We start from the raw sequence: 21404 nt of genomic DNA, 5'->3' as shown, positions 1-21404 counted from the left end.
GCTGAACGGATCCCTGCACACGGAAGCACATGGACCCGTGTTGTCTTGGATCCGTGCTCCATAGAGCTCCATGTTAATTCCAGACGTGTAGCCGCGGATCCGTGCGTCTCCCTGCGTCTGCGTGTTTTTCAGATGACACAAAACTGCAACAAGTTGCGTTTTTGTGCATCTGATAAATATGCAGACATGCGGATCTGTGGGAAAATGGTGACAACTGGATGCACAGTCCCATCCGTCACCACTGAAAGTCAATGGAGACGAAAACGGATCCGTGTGCATCCAAAATATGCAAGTGTGACACCAGCTGAACCCTAAATAATGATTGGGGCTGGCCCGAGATCTCTGCACAGGTTTTACCTAAAATCACTTTATATTCCTTCCCCCACCCTTAGGGCTCACACTCACTAGCGAGAGACTCGGACGATTCTCATGTGAGTCTCTTGCATGGAAACCCGGCCCTGCCGCCGGCACTCGGACCGGAGGGGGCGGCTGCATAGAAATACATGTAACCGCACGCTCCGGTCCGAGTGCTGGTGGCAGTGCCGGGTTTCCATGCGAGACTTGCACGAGAATCCCGTGCGTCTCTCACAAGTGAGTGTGAGCCGTTAGCAGCAACACCTGCCGCCGTCTCTCCTCCTCCCTGCAGTGTCGTCCTGAATCCTCCTGGCCCTGCGTTCAACGGGATCGTTACATAGCGGCACTGACGCTGTAACGGAGGAGGTAACGCCCCCACTGGCCGCAATGCTACTATCGCATCCAAAATCGGCCTGATGCGTTACTTCATGACGCCCCCACAAATGCTGCAGACCGCGCTCCAGGGGGCGTCATGGAGTAACGCATCAGGCCGATTTTGGATGCGCTAGTAGCATTGCGGCCAGTGGGGGCGTTACCTCCTCCGTTACAGCGTCAGTGCCGCTATGTAACGATCCCGCTGAGCGCAGGGCCATAAACGCAGTGTGAACCCGGCCTAACACTATGAGAAGACGATGATATACCAAGCAATGGGCGGAGCCTGTCCTCCTGCACACACCATATACTGTATGTATACGCCACGGAGGAGGGGCCAGGAGAGTGCAGCTTTATACCGGACTAAAGGTAACGCACAGCTCACTGCAGATGATGATGATGATGACAAGGTGCTGCGTCCCTCCTCTCACACACAGTCACACACTATATGTGCCATGGAGGAGCTGGCAGGATAGATTTGGGACTGAAGGGTTAACTCCCCTGCATTTATCCACAGCTCCTCCTCTCCTGACCGCTCCTCCCCCAGATGAGTCACAGTCAGGCTTCAGTAAGCTGGGGCTGATACTGCTGAGGCGCCAGGAAAAAAAAACAAAAAACGGCTCGTTCACCCTGCAGAGCCGGCTCATTTCGTTCACAGCAGGGAGCCGGCTCTTTGTATCGGATCGTTCACGAACGACACATCACTAGTGATGAAGATGAGCGCTCACCTCTCCTCTCCAGATCTTCTCTCCCGTTCGCCACATGTTTCTGTAGATATTCTATACAGATATTCTCTATATAATTCTTGTCTCTCTCCCCCACTTCTACATCTGGGCTGTTCCATCTCTGTGTGGTGATCTGAGCCTGGGCCATGGTGGGGACATATGTCCACGTCTGTGTGTCCAGGGCCAGGAACTCTCTCCCATCATATCCGTACTGACTGTACCCAGTGATCCCGCCGTCATCTCTCAGCTCACAGCCGGACATCACCTGCACAATATGGAGACCTGCAGACAAGACAGGAACATGTTACACAGCGCAGAGATCAGCCTGAAGATCCTGACGATCCAGTGATGGATGTTCCCGGTGTTTCCATAATCCCCGATATCTGATGTGTGTGATCGGCCACAGATATTGTAGAGCAGCGGAGACATCGGGCACCGACCACAGTCTGACGTCACTACATGAGACCGTGTGACCCCTCAGTGACCTGTGCGCCATTCACCGCGGACATTACTGGATCTTATTCTTTATCGCCGCCTTCTACGGCCCCGAGGATACAGCGCCCCCGGCGGCAGAAGCGGAGAGGGCGGCGGATGTATATGGGGCGGAGATTACTGTTTCACACTTCCGTTTGTCTCCATCAGTCAAGATCCGCCGATTTGAAAAAAAACGGATCCGCCATCTTGGCGGATCCGTTTTTTTCCTCATAGACTTGCATTATCGGCGGATGTTGACGGATGGTCGTCCGTTCAATCCGCTTTTGTACGGATCCACCAAGATTTTGGCGTCCGCTCAGCGGCCCGGACGGAGCATGTAACGTTTTTTTGGTGTCCGGATCCGCTATTTCTGGATTTAACCCACATTTCTGCCTGGTTGCTGGATAAAATTCTCTCTCTCTCATCCGCCGATCCGCTGACCCCCGTTTCTTTCAGTCCGCCTGCGGATCCGTTTTCCGCTATTTTGGCGGATTTTAACTGACAGAAAAAACTGAAGTGTGAAACAGGCCTTAGGGCGCCAGCGAGTCTCATCTGATAAGAGCATTTGCCCCGCCCACACGCAGCGCTGTCTTACCATTGGTGGGAGCGGGGCTGCTGAGCTGTGATTGGACAGTAGAGCTGTCTGTCATCAGCGGGGGCCGCCTGCGGAGCGGTGACGTGTCTGGAGCTGCTGCACGTGACCAGTCAGCAGACAGAGCAGGTCCTGGAGGAGACGGATCTGTACGCGCTGTGCGGCTGTCAGTCACCTGCTGTACGCGCTCCTCCCCGCACACTGGTTAACCCCCGAGCAGTCGGATAAGTAACTGCTGCGTCTCCCTGCGACATCTCCCGTCTGTCAGCTCGGAACTCAGTAACCCTGAGGACACTCGGCTCAGCAGGAAACCCCATTAATGTCCTCTGTGTGCAGCTCCTTCCCCTGTGCCCCCTCCATTCCCCGATCTGCACTTCTACCTGTGCCTCCTCCATTCCCCGACCTCCTCTTCTCCTTCCTGTGCCCCCTCCATTCCCCGATCTGCTCTTCTCCTTCCTGTGCACCCTCCATTCCCTGACCTCCTCTTCTTGTGCCCCCTCCATTCCCCGACCTCCTCCTCTCCTTCCTGTGCCCCCTCCATTCCCTGACCTCTTGTCCTTCTTGTACCCCCTCCATTCGCTGAGGTAACCTCCTCTTCTCCTTCCTGCCCCCTCCATTCCCTGACCTCCTCTTCTTGTGCCCCCTCCATTCCCCGACCTCCTCCTCTCCTTCCTGTGCCCCCTCCATTCCCTGACCTCTTCTCCTTCTTGTGCCCCCTCCATTCGCTGACCTCTTCTCCTTCCTGTGCTCCCTCCACTCTCTGAGGTGACCTCCTCTTCTCCTTCCTGCCCCCTCCATTCCCTGACCTCCTCTTCTCCTTCCTGTGCCCCGTCCATTCCCCGACCTCCTCCTCTCCTTCCTGTGCCCCCTCCATTCCCCGACCTCCTCTTCTTCTTGTGCCCCCTCCATTCCCCGACCTCCTCCTCTCCTTCCTGTGCCCCCTCCATTCCCTGACCTCTTCTCCTTCTTGTGCCCCCTCCATTCGCTGACCTCTTCTTCTTTTGCCCCCTCCATTCCCCGACCTCCTCTTCTCCTTCTTGTGCCCCCTCCATTCCCTGACCTCCTTTTGTCCTTCCTGTGCCCCCTCCATTCCCTGAGGTGACCTCCTCTTCTTCCTGTGCCCCCTCCATTCCCTGACCTCCTCTTCTCCTTCCTGCCCCCTCCATTCCCCGACCTCCTCTTCTCCTTCCTGCCCCCTCCATTCCCCGACCTCCTCCTCTCCTTCCTATGCCCTCTCCATTCCCCGACCTCCTCCTCTCCTTCCTATGCCCTCTCCATTCCCCGACCTCCTCCTCTCCTTCCTGTGCCCTCTCCATTCCCCGACCTCCTCCTCTCCTTCCTGTGCCCTCTCCATTCCCCGACCTCCTCTTCTCCTTCCTGTTCCCTCTCCATTCCCCGACCTCCTCTTCTCCTTCCTGTGCCCTCTCCATTCCGCGACCTCCTCTTCTCCTTCCTGTGCCTCCTTCCCTGAGTAATACAATGTACTCAGCTTTTCACCTTTGCCTATAAGAGGGTTAACCCTTTCCTTCGACTTCGGCATTTAGCCTGTGCGCTTTTCCCAGTGTTATTTCTCCTGTGCAGAAGAGGAGGTCTCGGTTAACCCCTTCACATCGGCCACTTCTGTTCTCAGCCCCCTCTGGTTTTTCGCTTTCACTCTATGGCCATAAACTGTGATAAAGAGAATTCTTGGCCCCTTGTCTGATTTTCCTCCCACCCCAGTCTGACCAGTTTATGGTTCTGTTCGCACTATGTCTTTTACACTGTTTAAAAATTGACTGTTTTTTAGCAGAAGACGCCTGAGAAAATGATTTTTCTCCATGGAGTTTTGTGACCCTAATGTCACGGGGTTACCGCAATGGAGCGGAGCCAGAAGACCGCAGCGTCTGGTTGCTCCTACTACGCTGAGAAGAAGCACTTCTCCAGTGTATTAAAGTGGTTTATTTCTTCCAGCAGAACAGGGGTTAATCGGCCATATTGGAAAACTACATTCAGCTGTGCTCAGTTAGCCACTCCTCTTCCCTATAAAATCTGGGCTCGATTACCAAGGCATTGTCAGAGTTAGCAATAGCTATATGATCTTGGAGTTGGAGGAGAAGCTGGTGTGAAGGAGAGCTGGAGGAATTTATTAGTGACTACTGTCTGGTTTGTACGCTTGGAAATTCCTCATCCTTCCCTGTTTTACGTTCTTCCCCCTCCCTACACACCCTGGTGAATTCCTCTGTATATGTGAGTGTATATTTTGTGTGTGTGGAGTTTTTAGTTTACCCTTGTCTTTGTTCCCCTGTCTGTCGGGGTGGTGTACTGCGGTACACAGTAGCGCCTTTCTTCCCCGTGTGGGGAAAGGGGGCAGATGAAGGGCCGATCTAGGAGATAAAGCAAGGTGGAGGCCCCGGCATCTTCGCCATCTGAATTATCCCGGGGAACAGGGCGCCCACTAGTGTTAGAGCCAGGAAAGGTGCCCCCTGGTCCCAGGCCACTCACCAGTCAAATCGTGGCACCTAAAGCGTCTTTTACTTCTGTTTTTGGTTGTTTCCTGTTTTTTGATCTCCATAAAGAGAAGAAAACTTGTATAATTTGTGGTAAAATGCTCAGAAAAAAGTGCAAAAATATCACCTTATCCTTCCCATTAACGTCTACAGTAAGTATTGAGCTTTTCCTGGAGAATCTACAATCTTCTTTGCCGTCTTGTGAAATTCTGAGCATTTAAAAGAAGCTGAAAAGACTGAGGAGATTATTGCACAATGTGAACAGCGAGTTGTTGTTACATAATTATGTTCTTTCTTTTGAACATTTTTTCCAGTGGTTTTTGCAGCATTTTCCGCTCCACAAACATCAGTGTGAACACATCCTACAAGGCAATAAGAGAACGGCTCGGTCGGCAAATTTTGGTGAGGAATTTTCGGACCCTATATCCGACCTTCAGAGACCCTCTGTTCGGTCATCACTCAATAAAAATAATAATGAATCGGACAAAAACAAAGCAATAATCCAGATCCACAGGAACACAAGAACGTGGGGTCCAGCTGATGAAACCTCTGTGTAACCGGAGACATTGCGGTTCTGTAATGTGGGGGTCTGGCTGATGAAACCTCTGTGTAAGCAGACACATTGCGGTTCTGTAATGTGGGGGTCCGGGTGATGAGACCTCTGTGTAACTGGAGACATTGCGGTTCTGTAATGTGGGGGTCCGGGTGATGAGACCTCTGTGTAACTGGAGACATTGCGGTTCTGTAATGTGGGGTCCAGCTGATGACACCTCTGTGTACCCGGAGACATTAAGGTTCTGTAATGTGGGGGTCCGGCTGATGAGACCTCTTTGTACCAGGAGACATTGCCGTTCTGTGTCCCCAGATACAGCGGACTCTGCTGACGTCCGGCTGCATTACTTCTTGGCTGCTGACCCCTGATCCTATCCACACAACTAGCAGTAGCCGTGGAGCGAACCTACAATGATCCTAGATGCCTCAACACAGCCGGAGAGCTAACTAAGCCTAAAGCAAGAAAGGGGAAATCTAAACTGCCCCAGAGCAGACCCCAAAGCAATAGAAAGCCCCCAAACATATATTGTCGGTGAGACAAGATGAAAACACAAACACAGGCAGGAAAATAGACTGAGCAAATGATGGGGCCCACACTGACTGGACAGGAAAGGAAAGATACTGTCTGCAATCACGCAAAAACCCCTGCAAAAAGTCCAACATGTCTGATGCAAAAAACACTGAAGTCACACAACTTCGCCCCCCCACTATATTAGCACTCTGGTATATTCTGAAAGCAGAGCAAAAAGAGACCAATCTAACGGGATAAAACAAACTGGCACAAGCAGTAACATTTGGGCGGTGATTCAGCACAGCCCCAGTCGGAGCTGGCTGACCCGCACCAAGAAGAGATAGACAAAACCAGATCAAATGCAAACAGAAGAGCAAATAAACCACTTAGCTGAACATGCAGGGACAAAGCTGGAGAAATCAGACCGCAGGAGGAACAGGAAGCAAATCACCAGCAGGGATAGAGGAAGTCGGCTGTCTTAAATCCCAATCTGAAACCCCAGATCTCCAATCGTCATCATCATTATCAGGTGGCAAGTCTCTGTCAATCAGATCAGCTCCATTACCTCCAGTAACCACCAGAGGGAGCCCAGAAAGAGAACTCGCAACCCCTCTGTCGATCTGACCAGCTCCAGTACCTTGAGTAATAACCAGAGGGAGGCCAGAAAGTGAATTCACAACACATGGGATTTCTTGAATTTATGACGCGTCCAACCAGCAGCATTTACTGACCGTGGGAACATACCCCAATTCTTCCTATCAACATTGTGTTATATCAGCCGATGACGGCAGCTGTGATCTCCTGTGATAACTCGTTACTGCTGAAGCCGAGGAGACGGAGACGTCAGGAAGCCCCCGGGAGGGAATTATACGGGGGTATTTTACATTTATTTGGACTAAGCTAAAAGAACAAAAATAAAAAATACAGATTAAAAATGAAAATCGTCTACAACTTAAAAAAATAAATCAAATTGAGATTGTATTTTTTTGGCAAAATGTCCCAGCTCTAGATGTATAATACGGCCGACACCCTGCAGAAACAAACACCATCGGTGTTGGCACCAGTCATGGCCATTTATCCCCCATAGATTCTGCTGTCAATAGCAACAGCATCTAAATGTTTAATAGAAGGAGGGGGCTCCCACTTTCATCCACTCGGCACCCCGACACCCCTAATTGTGAGGAGTGATGGTTTCCAAGTAACAACCTCTGGGTGTGACAGCTACGGTGGCCTGTGAGGTCCCGCCATCAGTAAGGTGTACAGGACGGGGGTCAGGTGACACTGACCGGTCTGATGCACATCAGCATAAGACCGATATCACACTAGCGTGTGTGATGTGAGAAACTCGCACGAGTCTCTCGCATCAACACCCGGGACTCGGACTGGAGCGTGCGGCTGCATGTATTTCTATGCAGGTATTTCTATGCAGCCGCACGCTCCAGTCCTGAGTGCCGGCGGCAGCGCCGGGTGTTGGTGCCAGAGACTCGTGCGAGTTTCTCACATCACACACGCTAGTGTGAAACCGGCCTTACCGCGTCTTACACCAGTGAGCGGAGAGAAAAATAATGAAGCCCCTCAGTGGGAACCAAGGAGAAAAGGAGAGAAAAAAAGCACAAAACAATAACAGAAAGATGTTTTCCATTAAAAACTCAACTTTTATGTAAAAACAGAAACACATATTTGTTGTGGCCTCGTCCAGGATGAGATGAGCTATAAGATGGTCACATTTACACACAGTGAGGACCGGAACAACAGAAAAATGCTGTTTTGTCAACTTATCACCATAGAAGTGCGGCACAAAGATTGATGTAAACCGCACAGGACACCGAGACGCCATCACTCGGCTCCGGTCACACCAGGAGGATTTGGTGAGTTTCTGATGTTGCAGATTTTCTGGATTTTGGAAATTACGTTACTTGCATTTTTTCAATGTATTTTAGATTTTTATGGAATAAATTCATGCAGGTTATGAGAAAGATTAACTGTTTATTTCCCAACGCGTTTCGAAGTGTATACCACTTCGTCCTCAGGGGATGACATATATGGTTATTGGTCTCATAACCTGGATTCGTGAATTTGTCAAGCAGCGCACCTAAGTCCATGAATTTATTCCATACAAATCTGAAGTTCTGGCGGTCACGGTGTTGACCTTTGGACGTGCAGCAAGCTGACTACGGATCTTGTATGCCTGAACCCCTCCTGGAAAGGGTGAGTGAATTTTTACCAATTTTTCTAATAATAACCCGGATAAGACCCTATGGCACTTTTGTTGTTCCTATAGTTTATTTGCATTCATTGTATTTTACTCACATTTTTTATGCTGCGATTTTTGTCTCTTTTTGGGGCGTCACGCTCTAAACAAAGCCGCTTTATTCTTGATACTTCTGGTATGTGGCTCTGAGGAATCTTCATTCTTATAGTCATGTGCAGATTACGTGCATTTATGATGCGTTTTCCCTGCAGAAATTCACTAAAAACACTTGTGTGCTTTTACCAGTGGATTCTCCACATCTTAGGGTGTGTTCCCACGGTCTGTGAACGCTGTGGGTTGGACGCTGCATACATCCACAGCGTCAAACCCGCAGCGTCCGGGGGGGCGTGGCTATGTAGCGACGGAGTGAAGACGCGCTTGGCAAGAGCTCCTGCCATCCTGATAATATCCGGCCAGCAGACCCTTACCTCTGCGGCATAACTGCGGATTTTCGGTCCCCTCCGGACTCTGGGACGCTCCTGGACCCCCGCAGGAGAGCGGGGCTGGACTCCTGAGGGCTTGTGGCGGTGAAGACTGGGGCGGCCAGCGGGGCCTGCACAGGGCGGTGGCCATCTTGGAGGCGCGCGCTCTGACTGTGAGTGACGCAGCGCCGGGCTCCCTTGCTGCAGCGCTGGAGGACGGTGAGCAGACACCCTGAACACTTGTGAGGGACAAGCGGTGTGTGCCCTGAAAGATTGGGCCCTGCATCCCCCTCTTTGCGATATCACCTGCCTGCCAGCGCCATTACTGTAGGGACTTGGATCCCTGTCTGACTGCTGTCCCTGTAGGGTCCTGAGGATCTCTCCCCGGGCTATAGGGGCCCTTGTCTGCTGCTCGGGGCTGGACATTGCCTCCCTGTGTGACTCTGCAGGTTTGTGCTGCTCTTGGGACCCTGCAGTCACCTTCTGATAAACTTTCTCCTTCTATAGCCTTGATTTAAGGGACTCCAGAGTGCACTGTCTCTTGATATCCGGCTGTGCCCTACTGCTACTGCAATGAGTCGTTCCAAGGGGTCTGGGGCGGCTGAAAGGCTGAAGGAATATGCCAGAGTAGACCATGCTGAAGGCTCAAGATCACTTAAAAATAATCCTTCACAGGCTCAGCGTAAGAACCACCCCTCTGAGGGTGGGGAGGAGAGCGAGCAAGAGGAATTAACCCTTAAGAAGGTGTCTGAGCAACTCATGCAGGCTATCTCCTTAACCAGGACGTCTCTGTCTGGGAAGATAGAGGACGTGTACACTGAGATGGGACGCCTCCGACAAGACATGCAAGCCATGAAGGGCCGCATTACGGAGGTGGAGACGCGGGTATCCCAGGTAGAAGACACCATCACTCCCATGGAAGCTAAACTATCGAAAGTGGCAGGCTCTATGAATGCGTGGAGGCAAACAGCAGATGACGAGAATAGAATGCGTCGGAATAACATCTGAATTATTGGTCTGCCGGACCGTTCAGAAGGACAACATCCGGAGCAATTCCTAGAAGATTGGCTTAAAACCACTTTGGGAGACGAATTCTCCCCAATCTTTGCGGTGGAGAGGGCTCACAGGATCCCTACTAGGCCTCTTCTTCCTGGAGCCCCACCTAGACCTTTTCTGACGCGTCTCCTCAACTGCAGGGATAGAGACGTGGCTCTGCGTCTGGCTGTCATGATTTGTTGTTTTGCCCTGTCCTGTATTTTGTATAATATGTCATTTAACTTTTCTCTGGTTGTATTTGCTGTAAATTAACCATAATCTAATTTAGGCTTGTGTCAACAGCTAGTGGAACTTTGGCTATTGTTTTCCTAAGCAGAAGATAACCTACAATACACATCCTGTAGACTCAGTGGAGCCCTTACATTTCTAGAATCTTCTGATGGACCAAACTATTGAATAGTAGGTGTGACCCCTACCCCCCTTCAGATGGGCTGATCCCAGGAGCCCTGACAATACATTCTTCTTTTAAGATCAGTTGTGATTTGAGTGCGGATGTGGAAGGAGTCACAAACTGAGTTGAGGCCAGCTCGTGACGTCCGTGGGATTGTGTGGAATCCTGTGGACTATTGCAAGGATTATTGTTATCGCATCTGGCACAAGGACTATCGTGAGGTGCCCGGATTTGTTTCCATTGTGTGGACTTATTGTGGACTTCTCATGGACTCCAAGGACATTATGGATATTTGATGTTGTATGCTCCCTGCCTTAATAAATCTCGTTGGATCGTCCCTCGGCCTGTTGTCCCTTCTTGCTCTGTCGTATACCCCGTCACAAACTGGTTGGCAGCGCTGGGATCAGAGCAGAAGGAATGGAGGACAACGGCCCATCAACATCTGGAACCAGCAACGCAGAGTGCAAGAACTGGACTGCGGTGAACCTACAAACAAAGGCCCGTGAACTGGGAGTCCGCTACAAGGGACTCTCCAAGGAGCAGCTGATTGAGGCTTTGGAAGGAGTTCGCATGCAAGATGACACTGAGGAAGGATCCCCACAGCAAACGGAGGAAAGACTGCAGCCGGAGGCAAATACCCAAAAAAGTCAGTGGGTTGTGTGGTACGAGGAGGAGTTGGCATTGCTGGGAGAAGAGGCTACCATAGAAGATAAGAGGGAGGCCATTCGTGGAGCTCAAGAGAGGGCATTGCTGGAGAGGCAGCTCACTGTGGAAGCAGCTAGAAGCTCCAGACAGACTGTAACCCCAGCACCCACCATGAGGGAACTCCCCAGAGTGTCCCGCAAAGACTTCAAGCCGTTTAATGAGGCTTCAGGTGACATTGAGGGCTTCTTCCAGGACTTTGAGCATCAGTGTCGATTAATGGAAGTCCCGGAAAGGGAGCGAGTCCGACATCTGGTGGGGCTCTTAGAGGGTGGAGCTGCCGCAGCCTATAGAACTATGGACCCTCGGTGGAACTGTGAGTATGCGGAGATTAAACAGACTATTCTAGAACATTATGCTGTGACCCCCAGACACTTACAGGACCCAGTTCCGAACTTTAGCCTGTGATGAGGAAGTGTCCTTCAAGATGTATGCCCACAGACTCAAACAAATATGTCCAGCAAATAGAAAATGGCTGACAGCACTTACAGGATCAAAGGATGCGCGCTCTAAGTCCAGGGACCCAGTTGGACATGAGAAGTCACAAAATGAAGAAGAGCAGCATCCGGTCCGGGTGAAGAAGCATATAAAATTTATTATCCCATGAAAACATACGTTTCGACCATCACATGGTCTTTTTCAAGCATACTACATAGCAAATATGGCGGTCTTAAATAGGCCAGAATGGCCAATCAATATCAAGTATCCGCCCATACATAAATAGAAAGTCGTCATATATATCAAAAAGACAAATACATAACAATACGATATAAACATCGAGTCCAAATCTCGCGTTATCACAGTACAAATCCCGCGCACGTGCACTAACACTCAACGCGATCTCCATCATACAGATACGTAATGAACAATAAGCGGTCACATGATCAACCAGAAATCACGCGATCACTGATCTCAAATATCGCGCAGGCGCACTAGCGCTCAACGCGAGCCACAACCTCACAGCAAACAATAGTACGTTGCTCCAGAAACGGTCACGTGGCAAATCACATGACCGTGATCAAAACAACGGCATGCTACTAAGAGCGCGAGCATATGACATTGTCACATGGTCGCAACCTATAGCAACATTAATTACACTTCCCAAAACCAACTCCATGATAATTTAGGATTAGTAAATGCCATTGATCTGTGTAGAAAAGCATAACGAAGGCGAATTACAATTAAATACAGCGATTACAATTAAGAGTGCTGACAAGGGTGGAGCAGTGGTAATCATGGATACTATTAAATACAAGGCCGAGATTTTACAACAATTGTTAGATAATGAGGTCTATATTAAACTGGTGGGTGATCCTACCTCTCGTTTTCTTGGAGAGTTACAACTTCTGGTGGAGGAGGCCTTGCACAATGGTCTTATCGACCAGAAGTTAGTGGATTTTCTGATTGTGGAAGCTCCGGTGACACCTATTTTGTACACTTTACCGAAGATCCACAAGGATCTACTTAATCCTCCCGGGCGCCCTATTGTGTCCGGGAGAGGTTCATTGTGTAGTAAAGTGGCTATTTTTTTGGACAAAGTTCTGCGACGATTTGCAACAGCAGCACGTTCATATATCATGGATACTAATGATTTTCTTGACAAGATCAAGGATATTAGAGTTGATTCCAACACAGTGTTGGCGTCTTTTGATGTGACCTCATTGTATACTTCTATACAGCATGATAAGGGCTTGGAGGCAGTCGATGTGGTGCTATCACACTCGGACGTGGCCCCAGAGTGTGTGCAGCTGATCCTCTCCCTGTTAGGTTTCATCCTCAGGAAGAATTATTTTCTTTTTGGGGATGATTACTACCTGCAGGTACGGGGTACCGCCATGGGGTCCAATGTGGCCCCGATTTATGCAAACATCTATATGGCGGTATTCGAGGATCGGTATGTATACAATTCCATCTACTGGGGTCGTGTCCCGGCTTGGTGGCGCTACATCGACGATGTCTTCTGTATATGGGATGGTAGTGTTGAGGAGCTGTACAATTTTCAAACTGAATTAAATGGCATTTATCCAGAGCTAAAGTTTACCTTGACGCAATCTGTGGTTCAGGTTCAATTTTTGGATACATTGGTTTATAAGGAAGGGAGTGGGTTGTGTATGGATCTTTTTGTCAAAGACACCGATAGGAACAGTTTATTGCTATATAACAGCAATCACCCTAGGAAAATGGTAGAATCTCTCCCTTGGAGTCAGATGCTACGGGTGAGGAGAATTGTTAAGGATGAAAACAAACTTGATATCCGATTGGATGAGATGTGTCACAGATTCGTCAATAGGGGTTATCCTTGGAAACATGTGAAACGGTTTAAGGAGAAGGCGACCAGTTTGACTTCTGGTCAACTTTGCCTAAGGCTAGTTTCACACTTGCTTTTTTTTGCAGCGCGTTTTTCCCGCAAAAAAACGCATTGAAAAAACGCATACAAAAGCATACAACTGCTGCGTTTTTTTCAAGCATTTTTATGAGCATGCATGAAAAAAACACAGCGTTTTTATGCGTTTGTATGCGTTTTTAGTGCGTTTTTACCGCGTTTGCGTTTTTTCCAAACATTAGGTGGCCCCTCACACTAACCCAAACCATGACTTTACTAACCCAAGCCATACCCTAACCCTAACCCTGACCCTAACCCTAACCCTGACCCTGACCCTAACCCTGACCCTAACCCTTAACCAAACCATACCCTGATCCTAACCCTAACCTTGACCCTGACCCTAACCCTTAACCAAACCATACCCTAACCCTAACCCTTAACCAAACCATACCCTGATCCTAACCCTAACCTTGACCCTGTCCCTAACCCTAACCCTTAACCAAACCATACCCTAACCCTGACCCTAACCCTTAACCAAACCATACCCTGATCCTAACCCTAACCCTTAACCAAACCATACCCTGATCCTAACCCTAACCCTGACCCTAACACTAACCCTAAACCCCCTTAACTAACCCTAACTCTAACCCAAACCCCTAAATTCCATTGTCTAAACTAATGGTAAAAAAAAATCGCATGTGCAAAAAAACGCATACATAAGCATGCCAATGCGCACATATGCTCACCATAGACTTATAATGGGTGTCTTGCTGTAAAAAAACGCATTGCGCGCGCATGCGTTTTTTTGAGGCTAGTCGGACGCCCAAAAAATGCAACAGGTTGCATTTTGTGCGCCTGAGCGCATACCGCAAAAAAACGCATGCGCGGAAAAACGCGTACAAACGCATGTGTATGCGCACATAAGCGCATCCCATGCAAAGTATAGGGGAAAAAAACGCATGCGCTATTTAGCGCTAAAATACCGCGAAAAAAAACGCAAATGTGAAACCAGCCTTAAACGCAATAAAATGAGCACCAGACGAATACCTTTTGTTTCAACTTTTTGTCCCATTAGTGGTAAGATTAATGGAATTTTGAATAAACATTGGGGTTTGTTAAGTAAAGGGTGGCCTGATGTCCCTGAGTTTTCTACTAGACTAATCTCATCCTATAGACGTGGACATAATTTGAAAGATAAATTGATGAGAGCTGATGTGGGACCGAGTAGGGTTCCGAGACAATTGACATTGGGTCCGTTGAGTTCTGGTAATTTTCCGTGCCTTGGATGTGCGTGTTGTGGTAATTTGATCAAAGGTGACAGTTTTAATCACCCACACACTGGGAAGAAATTTTTGATTAAGGAAAGATTTACATGTACCTCCAGTTTTGTTGTTTATTTGATTACTTGCCCTTGCGGACTGATGTATGTTGGGGAGACCACCATGGAGGTTCGGGCACGGATTAGTAAACACAAGAGTACGATCAGAACACAACTCCTGGAATTACTGATACCAAAACATTTTATTGAATTCAGACATTCTGTTAATCAGCTGCGGTTCAGGGTGATTGATGGGGTCCCTTTGTTGAGACGGGGTGGTGATAGGACTCTTATGTTAAAAAGAAAGGAGTTGAAGTGGATATCGACGTTAGGTACATTACAGCCGAGAGGCTTGAACCTTGACTATAATCTACATATTTGTACTAAATAGTCCGCATAGTTCTTGACGGCATCATTCTTCTGGTTTTTGAATAGTAATAGTTGTTTTAAATTATTTTTTGTGGTTTTATTTTTAGGAGTGATACGTGGTGAGGACCGGAGGATATGGGGACTAAATTGTCCTGAAGTTGGTGTTATTTTTTTTCTTTTTCATTTGATTGATTTATGTTTTTTTATATGTTTTCAATCCCCCTGCCCTTATGTCTTTGCATGTAACAATAAAGTTATTTTTGGTATTAACAACTTATTTTGTATAATTATGGTGTTATTGTTTGGAGGTTGCTATGGATCAGGAATTAATGATCATCAGGTCAATTGACTTGTTTTTGATAAGAGTTTTGTGCTCTTTTACCACTATAGGCGGGCTATAGTCTTGGTTTGTTGAACTGTCATGTGACTGGGTCATTTGGTTAGCTTGTTATATATTTGCTACGGTAGCTAATAAAAATTTGCCTTCGTTATGCTTTTCTACACAGATCAATGGCATTTACTAATCCTAAATTATCATGGAGTTGGTTTTGGGAAGTGTAATTAATGTTGCTATAGGTTGCGACCATGTGACATTGTCATGTGCTCGCGCTCTTAGTAGCATGCCGTTGTTTGGATCACGGTCATGTGATTTGCCACGTGACCGTTTCTGAAGCAACGTACTATTGTTTGCTGTGAGGTTGTGGCTCGCGTTGAGCGCTAGTGCGCCTGCGCGATATTTGAGATCAGTGATCGCGTGATTTCTGGTTGATCATGTGACCGCTTATTGTTCATTACGTATCTGTATGATGGAGATCGCGTTGAGTGTTAGTGCACGTGCGCGGGATTTGTACTGTGATAACGTGAGATTTGGACTCGATGGTGGATGGGCGTCCTCTGATGATGCTATAATGTGGTGGCTGAGCATTGGATGGCGTCTCTGTGATAACACGGGTTATAGAGGTACTTCACATTGGTTACTGGGTTTGGCGCTATTTTTGTGGCTACATCTATTGGCTAACCGGTTTTGATGCTGACACCTTTATGTATGTTTACTTTTGATTGGTGGGGGGTTGCTAGGATACATACGAGACACCAACACTCCATGAGGGATTTCTTATATGTGATTGGATGTTTCTCTATTTACCTTTACCATGTGCTGCTGTATTTCTACCATTTCTGGTTTACATTTTATTACTCATGTTTATATTGTATTGTTATATATGTATTATGTATTTGTCTTTTTGATATATATGACGACTTTCTATTTATGTATGGGCGGATACTTGATATTGATTGGCCATTCTGGCCTATTTAAGACCGCCATATTTGCTATGTAGTATGCTTGAAAAAGACCATGTGATGGTCGAAACGTTGTATGTTTTCATGGCATAATAAATTTTATATGCTTCTTCACCCGGACCGGATGCTGCTCTTCTTTATTTTGTGAATTTTCAAACAAATATGTCATCGCTGGCTGGAGGGAGAGGAGGCCTTAACTTGGGAGACCTTCCTCCAAGTCATCCTAAAAGTGCAGTTTTACTTCAAGAGCCCCGCTTATGAGGAAAGGTTGCAGGATTTGGGAATGTTTAGTTTGCAAAAGAGAAGACTGAGAGGAGACTTAATAGCTGTCTACAAATATCTAAAGGGCTGTCACATTGTAGAAGGATCAACTTTATTCTCATTTGCACAAGGAAAGACTAGAAGCAATGGGATGAAGCTGAATGGGAGGAGACACAGATTAGATATTAGAAAAAACTTTTTGACAGAGTGATCAATGAGTGGAACAAGCTGCCACGAGAAGTGGTGAGTTCTCCCTCAATTGAAGTCTTCAAACAGAGGCTGGACAGACATCTGACTGGGATGATTTAGCGAATCCTGCTTTGAGCAGGGGGTTGGACCAGATGGCCCAGGAGGTCCCTTCCAACTCTACAATTCTATGATTCTATGATCCGGGAATGGGTGCGTGAAAGGAGACCAGCCACTGTGGAGGAAACTGCAGTTCTAGCTGATGAGGCTCTCACCATCAAGCCTCAGTGGAAAAAACTACTACTCAGTGAGAAAAAACCTACCAGCCCCCCAACACTAGCGGCCCCTGGTCCTTCGGCCTCCAATATTCACCATCCCACTAGACCATCAACTCATGGTGACCTTCGTGTGCCTGTGCGTCGCATTACTCCTGCTCCACCTTCGGGACTACGACGTGGAGGAAGAATCCCAGAGCGCAGATGTTATAGATGTGGGCAGCCTGGGCATCTGCAATTCCAATGTCCAGGCGTTCGGAGGCAGGACAGCTACAGACCGCCTTTGCCTGTTCATTATCTACAGACACCCTCACCAGGAGAAGAGCTGGATTCAGTCCCTGCAGACGTTCTTCTAGGAAATGATGTGGGAAATCTTCATTGCCACTTTGTCGGTGCGGTAACCAGAAGTCAAGCCAAGAGAGCAACTAATGTGGACGTGTACAACCCATCCATGGAAATGACGCCATTGTAGAAGGATCAACTTTATTCTCATTTGCACAAGGAAAGACTAGAAGCAATGGAATGAAACTGAATGGGAGGAGACACAGATTAGATATTAGAAAAAACTTTTTGACAGAGTGATCAATGAGTGGAACAAGCTGCCACGAGAAGTGGTGAGTTCTCCCTCATTTGAAGTCTTCAAACAGAGGCTGGACAGACATCTGACTGGGATGATTTAGCGAATCCTGCTTTGAGCAGGGGGTTGGACCAGATGGCCCAGGAGGTCCCTTCCAACTCTACGATTCTATGATCCGGGAATGGGTGCGTGAAAGGAGACCAGCCACTGTGGAGGAAGCTGCAGTTCTAGCTGATGAGGCTCTCACCATCAAGCCTCAGTGGAAAAAAACTACTACTCAGTGAGAAAAAACCTACCAGCCCCCCAACACTAGCGGCCCCTGGTCCTTCGGCCTCCAATATTCACCATCCCACTAGACCATCAACTCATGGTGACCTTCATGTGACTGTGCCTCGCATTACTCCTGCTCCACCTTCGGGACTACGACGTGGAGGAAGAATCCCAGAGCGCAGATGTTATAGATGTGGGCAGCCTGGGCATCTGCAATTCCAATGTCCAGGCGTTTGGAGGCAGGACAGCTACAGACTGCCTTTGTCTGTTCATTATCTACAGACACCCTCACCAGGAGAAGAGCTGGATTCAGTCCCTGCAGACGTTCTTCTAGGAAATGATGTGGGAAATCTTCATTGCCACTTTGTCGGTGCGGTAACCAGAAGTCAAGCCAAGAGAGCAACTAATGTGGACGTGTACAACCCATCCATGGAAATGAGGCCACCAGAACTGCCGTTACAGCCGGTGAGTGGTTCTTCTAGTGGGGACAATGTGAGTGTTACTTGGGATAAAGTTCAGTTTAGACAAGAGGTAGATACTGACCCCACCCTAGCTAGTTTTAGAGCTCGAGCTGAGATAGGGCAGTTGGGGGAGAACGGGGAAAGAATTATCAGAGAAAATGGGCTTCTGTATCGGGTTACCAATGCTGACTCCCTAGATAAGCCCTGGACTTATAGCAAACAGCTGATTGTTCCTCAGAAATACAGAATTCCCCTATTACACCTTGCTCATGACATTCCTACTGCTGGCCATCAAGGCAAAACCCGCACTGAGAGACGATTGACTCAATCTTTCTATTGGCCTGGGATTTCCCAAGCCGTAGCGCATTTCTGCCGAACTTGCGACGTGTCAGCGTAGAGGGCGACCCGGAGATCACCCAAAGGCACCCCTGCAACCGCTCCCTATAATAGAAGAACCCTTTCAAAGAGTAGCTGTCGATATCATTGGACCTCTGGCTAAACCAAGTAAATCTGGAAAGCAGTACATCCTCACTGTTGTGGACTATGCCACCCGATATCCAGAAGCTGTGGCCTTGTCAAGTATTTCTGCAGCCAAGGTGGCCGAGGCCCTGGTTACCATTTTCACCAGAGTAGGATTCCCCAGTGAGATCTTGTCAGACCAAGGCTCCCAGTTCATGTCAGAGCTGGTCCAGTGTCTGTGGCGCACCTGTGGAGTACGAGCGATCCGAACGACCCCGTATCATCCCCAAACAAATGGACTTTGTGAACGATTCAATGGCACTCTGAAGAATATGCTGAGGCCCTTCACTGTCAGAGATTCAAACTGGGAGAAGTACCTACCCCATCTCTTGTTTGCCTATCGGGAAGTTCCCCAGGAGTCCACCGGGTTTTCCCCCTTTGAACTACTCTATGGAAGAAAGGTCCGAGGACCCTTAACCCTGCTAAAAGAATATTGGTAGGGACAAGTTGAAGATACAGGAGCCCCTGTTGTCCCTTATGTCCTAAAGCTGCGAGAAACCCTGGCTCAACTCGCTAGTGTCATGGTCACATGTGTCAGGTCGCAGATGTTTCCGCAACGCGGACCCATAACACACGTGACCCTGGATACACCGCCTCCAGTTGGGCGCATTTAAATAATAAAACGTGCAGGTGGATACGCCGCCTCCACCTGGCGAATTTAGGTATTACACGTTATACATACAATATCTGGAAACACCGCCTCCAGTAAGGCGCATTTAAATAATAAAGGGGGGAACCTGGGTAACTATAACAATGGTGGGCCCTGCGATAGGGAATGGGGAAAAGGAGACCTCCTAAGCTCCCCTGAGCCAGTGTCCCTGCACTCCTTACATTCCCTAAACAGGCTCCGCACCTGTCGCCGCACGCGTACCTTAACGCCCTTGCTCACCCTGACCCTAAACCCTCACTAGGGAATGGGTCGTTGCGGAGACTAATCCCACCACTGCACTAATAACACACATGAGGAAAGAGACAATACAGGGGAAACACCACTTAGCTTTGCTCTGTTGCGTGCGCTCCCAGCAACAGAGCCCTCCACCTGAGTGCATCTTCTCCTCCACCTGGATCCATCACCATAACAGGATCCTTCACCTTAGTGCAGCCTTGGAGCAGAGTCCACCACCAGCTGCAGCTGCTTAGTACCAGAGTCCCAAGGAAGTGTTCAGCTTCTGCCACGAAGTCAAGCATGCTTGAGTCCAGCTCAGCAACCAAGTCCCACATGGTGAGTGCCACTCTCCATAGTCGCCACTCCACCAGCCCATGCAGACACTTCCCGCTGACACCATTACTGCGACCCCACCACGCCATGCCAGCCCTTCGTCCAGACACCATAGCTGCAACACGTCCCCCCTGGCTAAGCTGCGCAGGACTCCTCACCAGCTCCATCCTTCCTCCAGGCTCTCCAACTCAGAATGAAACACAAACTCACAATATCACAGGCAGTGATTGCACACCTCTAGCACACCTTTATAGGGTGTCACACCTGATACCTAATTAAGTGCAACCTAACCTAAACCTAAGGTGCGATACCGCTAACCACCACCGGGGACAGTCAAAACACCTTTGAACTTAACCAAAGTAAAAAAAGTTCACTTTGTGCTTTTAATACCGCCAGATCCAACACTGGATCATGACAGCTAGTTTAGCCCTGAGTCATGTGCGTATGGCTCAAACCAGACAGAAGACATGGTATGACCGTAAAGCACGCTATCGGGAGTTTGTAGAAGGACAACAGGTCTTAATGATTGTTCCCCATCGGCAGAATAAACTGCAGACAACATGGGAGGGTCCCTTCCGAGTTCTCAGAAAACTAAATGATACCAATTATCTTCTTTCTTTAGATGATCAGGGGCTAAGACAAAAGACTGTCCATGTGAATATGATTAAGGAGTACCATGACCGGAACCTTCCAATGATAGCAAGCTGTCGGCTAGCTTCAGAAGATGGTCAAGAGGATGAGGACTCCCTACCTGATCTCGTGGAAGCAGCGAGAGCCCCATCCACTGTGGAACAGGTTCCTCTGGGAGATCACCTGGATTCCTTACAGAAAAACCCAATGCTGGGAGTGCTTCAACAGAGACGGGCTGCTTTCTCATCCCAACCAGGTCGAACCACCGTCACCCAACATCATGTGGACACTCAGGGTATCCATCCCATACAACAGGCTCCTTACCGGGTACCTGAATCTGTTCGAAACACCATGCAGCACGAACAGGAGGAGATGTTACAGCTTGGGGTAATCCAGGCCTCCCATAGCCCTTGGGCCTCTCCTGTGGTGTTAGTACCCAAGAAGGATGGGAGTACTCGATTTTGTGTGGACTATCGACGACTAAAGGACCACACCGTCAGCGATCCTTACCCAATGCCCTGTATTGACGAACTTCTAGACCGACTGGCTGGGTCCCGATATGTCACTACCTTGGATCTCAGTAAGGGATACTGGCAATTCGCTCTCACGGAGGAAGGGAGAGAACGGTCCGCTTTTATAACCCCCTTTGGTCTGTATGAATTTCTAAGCATGCCTTTTGGAATGAAGAATGCCCCAGCAACCTTCCAGAGAATGGTTGACCAGATCCTCTGGGGATGTGGTGACTTTGCTTGTGCCTACTTGGATGATATCGCCATCTTCAGCCAGTCGTGGGAGGAACATCTGAATCA

At 48.6% G+C, this 21404-nt stretch overlaps 1 protein-coding gene across 2 annotated transcripts in view; it reads right to left on the bottom strand.

The window, feature by feature from the left end:
* LOC141048425 (class I histocompatibility antigen, F10 alpha chain-like) overlaps positions 1 to 21404 on the bottom strand; it is a 299540-nt gene that overhangs the window by 31839 nt on the left and 246297 nt on the right. For both annotated transcript variants that reach the window (XM_073543981.1, XM_073543980.1), the window contains exon 3: positions 1455 to 1733. In XM_073543981.1, the coding sequence (XP_073400082.1) occupies positions 1455 to 1733 (279 nt within the window). The remainder of the gene's footprint in view (positions 1 to 1454; positions 1734 to 21404) is intronic.

This window comes from Dendrobates tinctorius, unplaced genomic scaffold (genome assembly GCF_039654945.1).
Source record: "Dendrobates tinctorius isolate UK_male_01 unplaced genomic scaffold, ASM3965494v1 ptg000135l, whole genome shotgun sequence".
Lineage (NCBI taxonomy): Eukaryota > Metazoa > Chordata > Amphibia > Anura > Dendrobatidae > Dendrobates > Dendrobates tinctorius.
The sequence above is the reverse complement of the archived record's forward strand: the minus strand, read 5'-3'. Positions and strand labels throughout refer to the sequence as shown.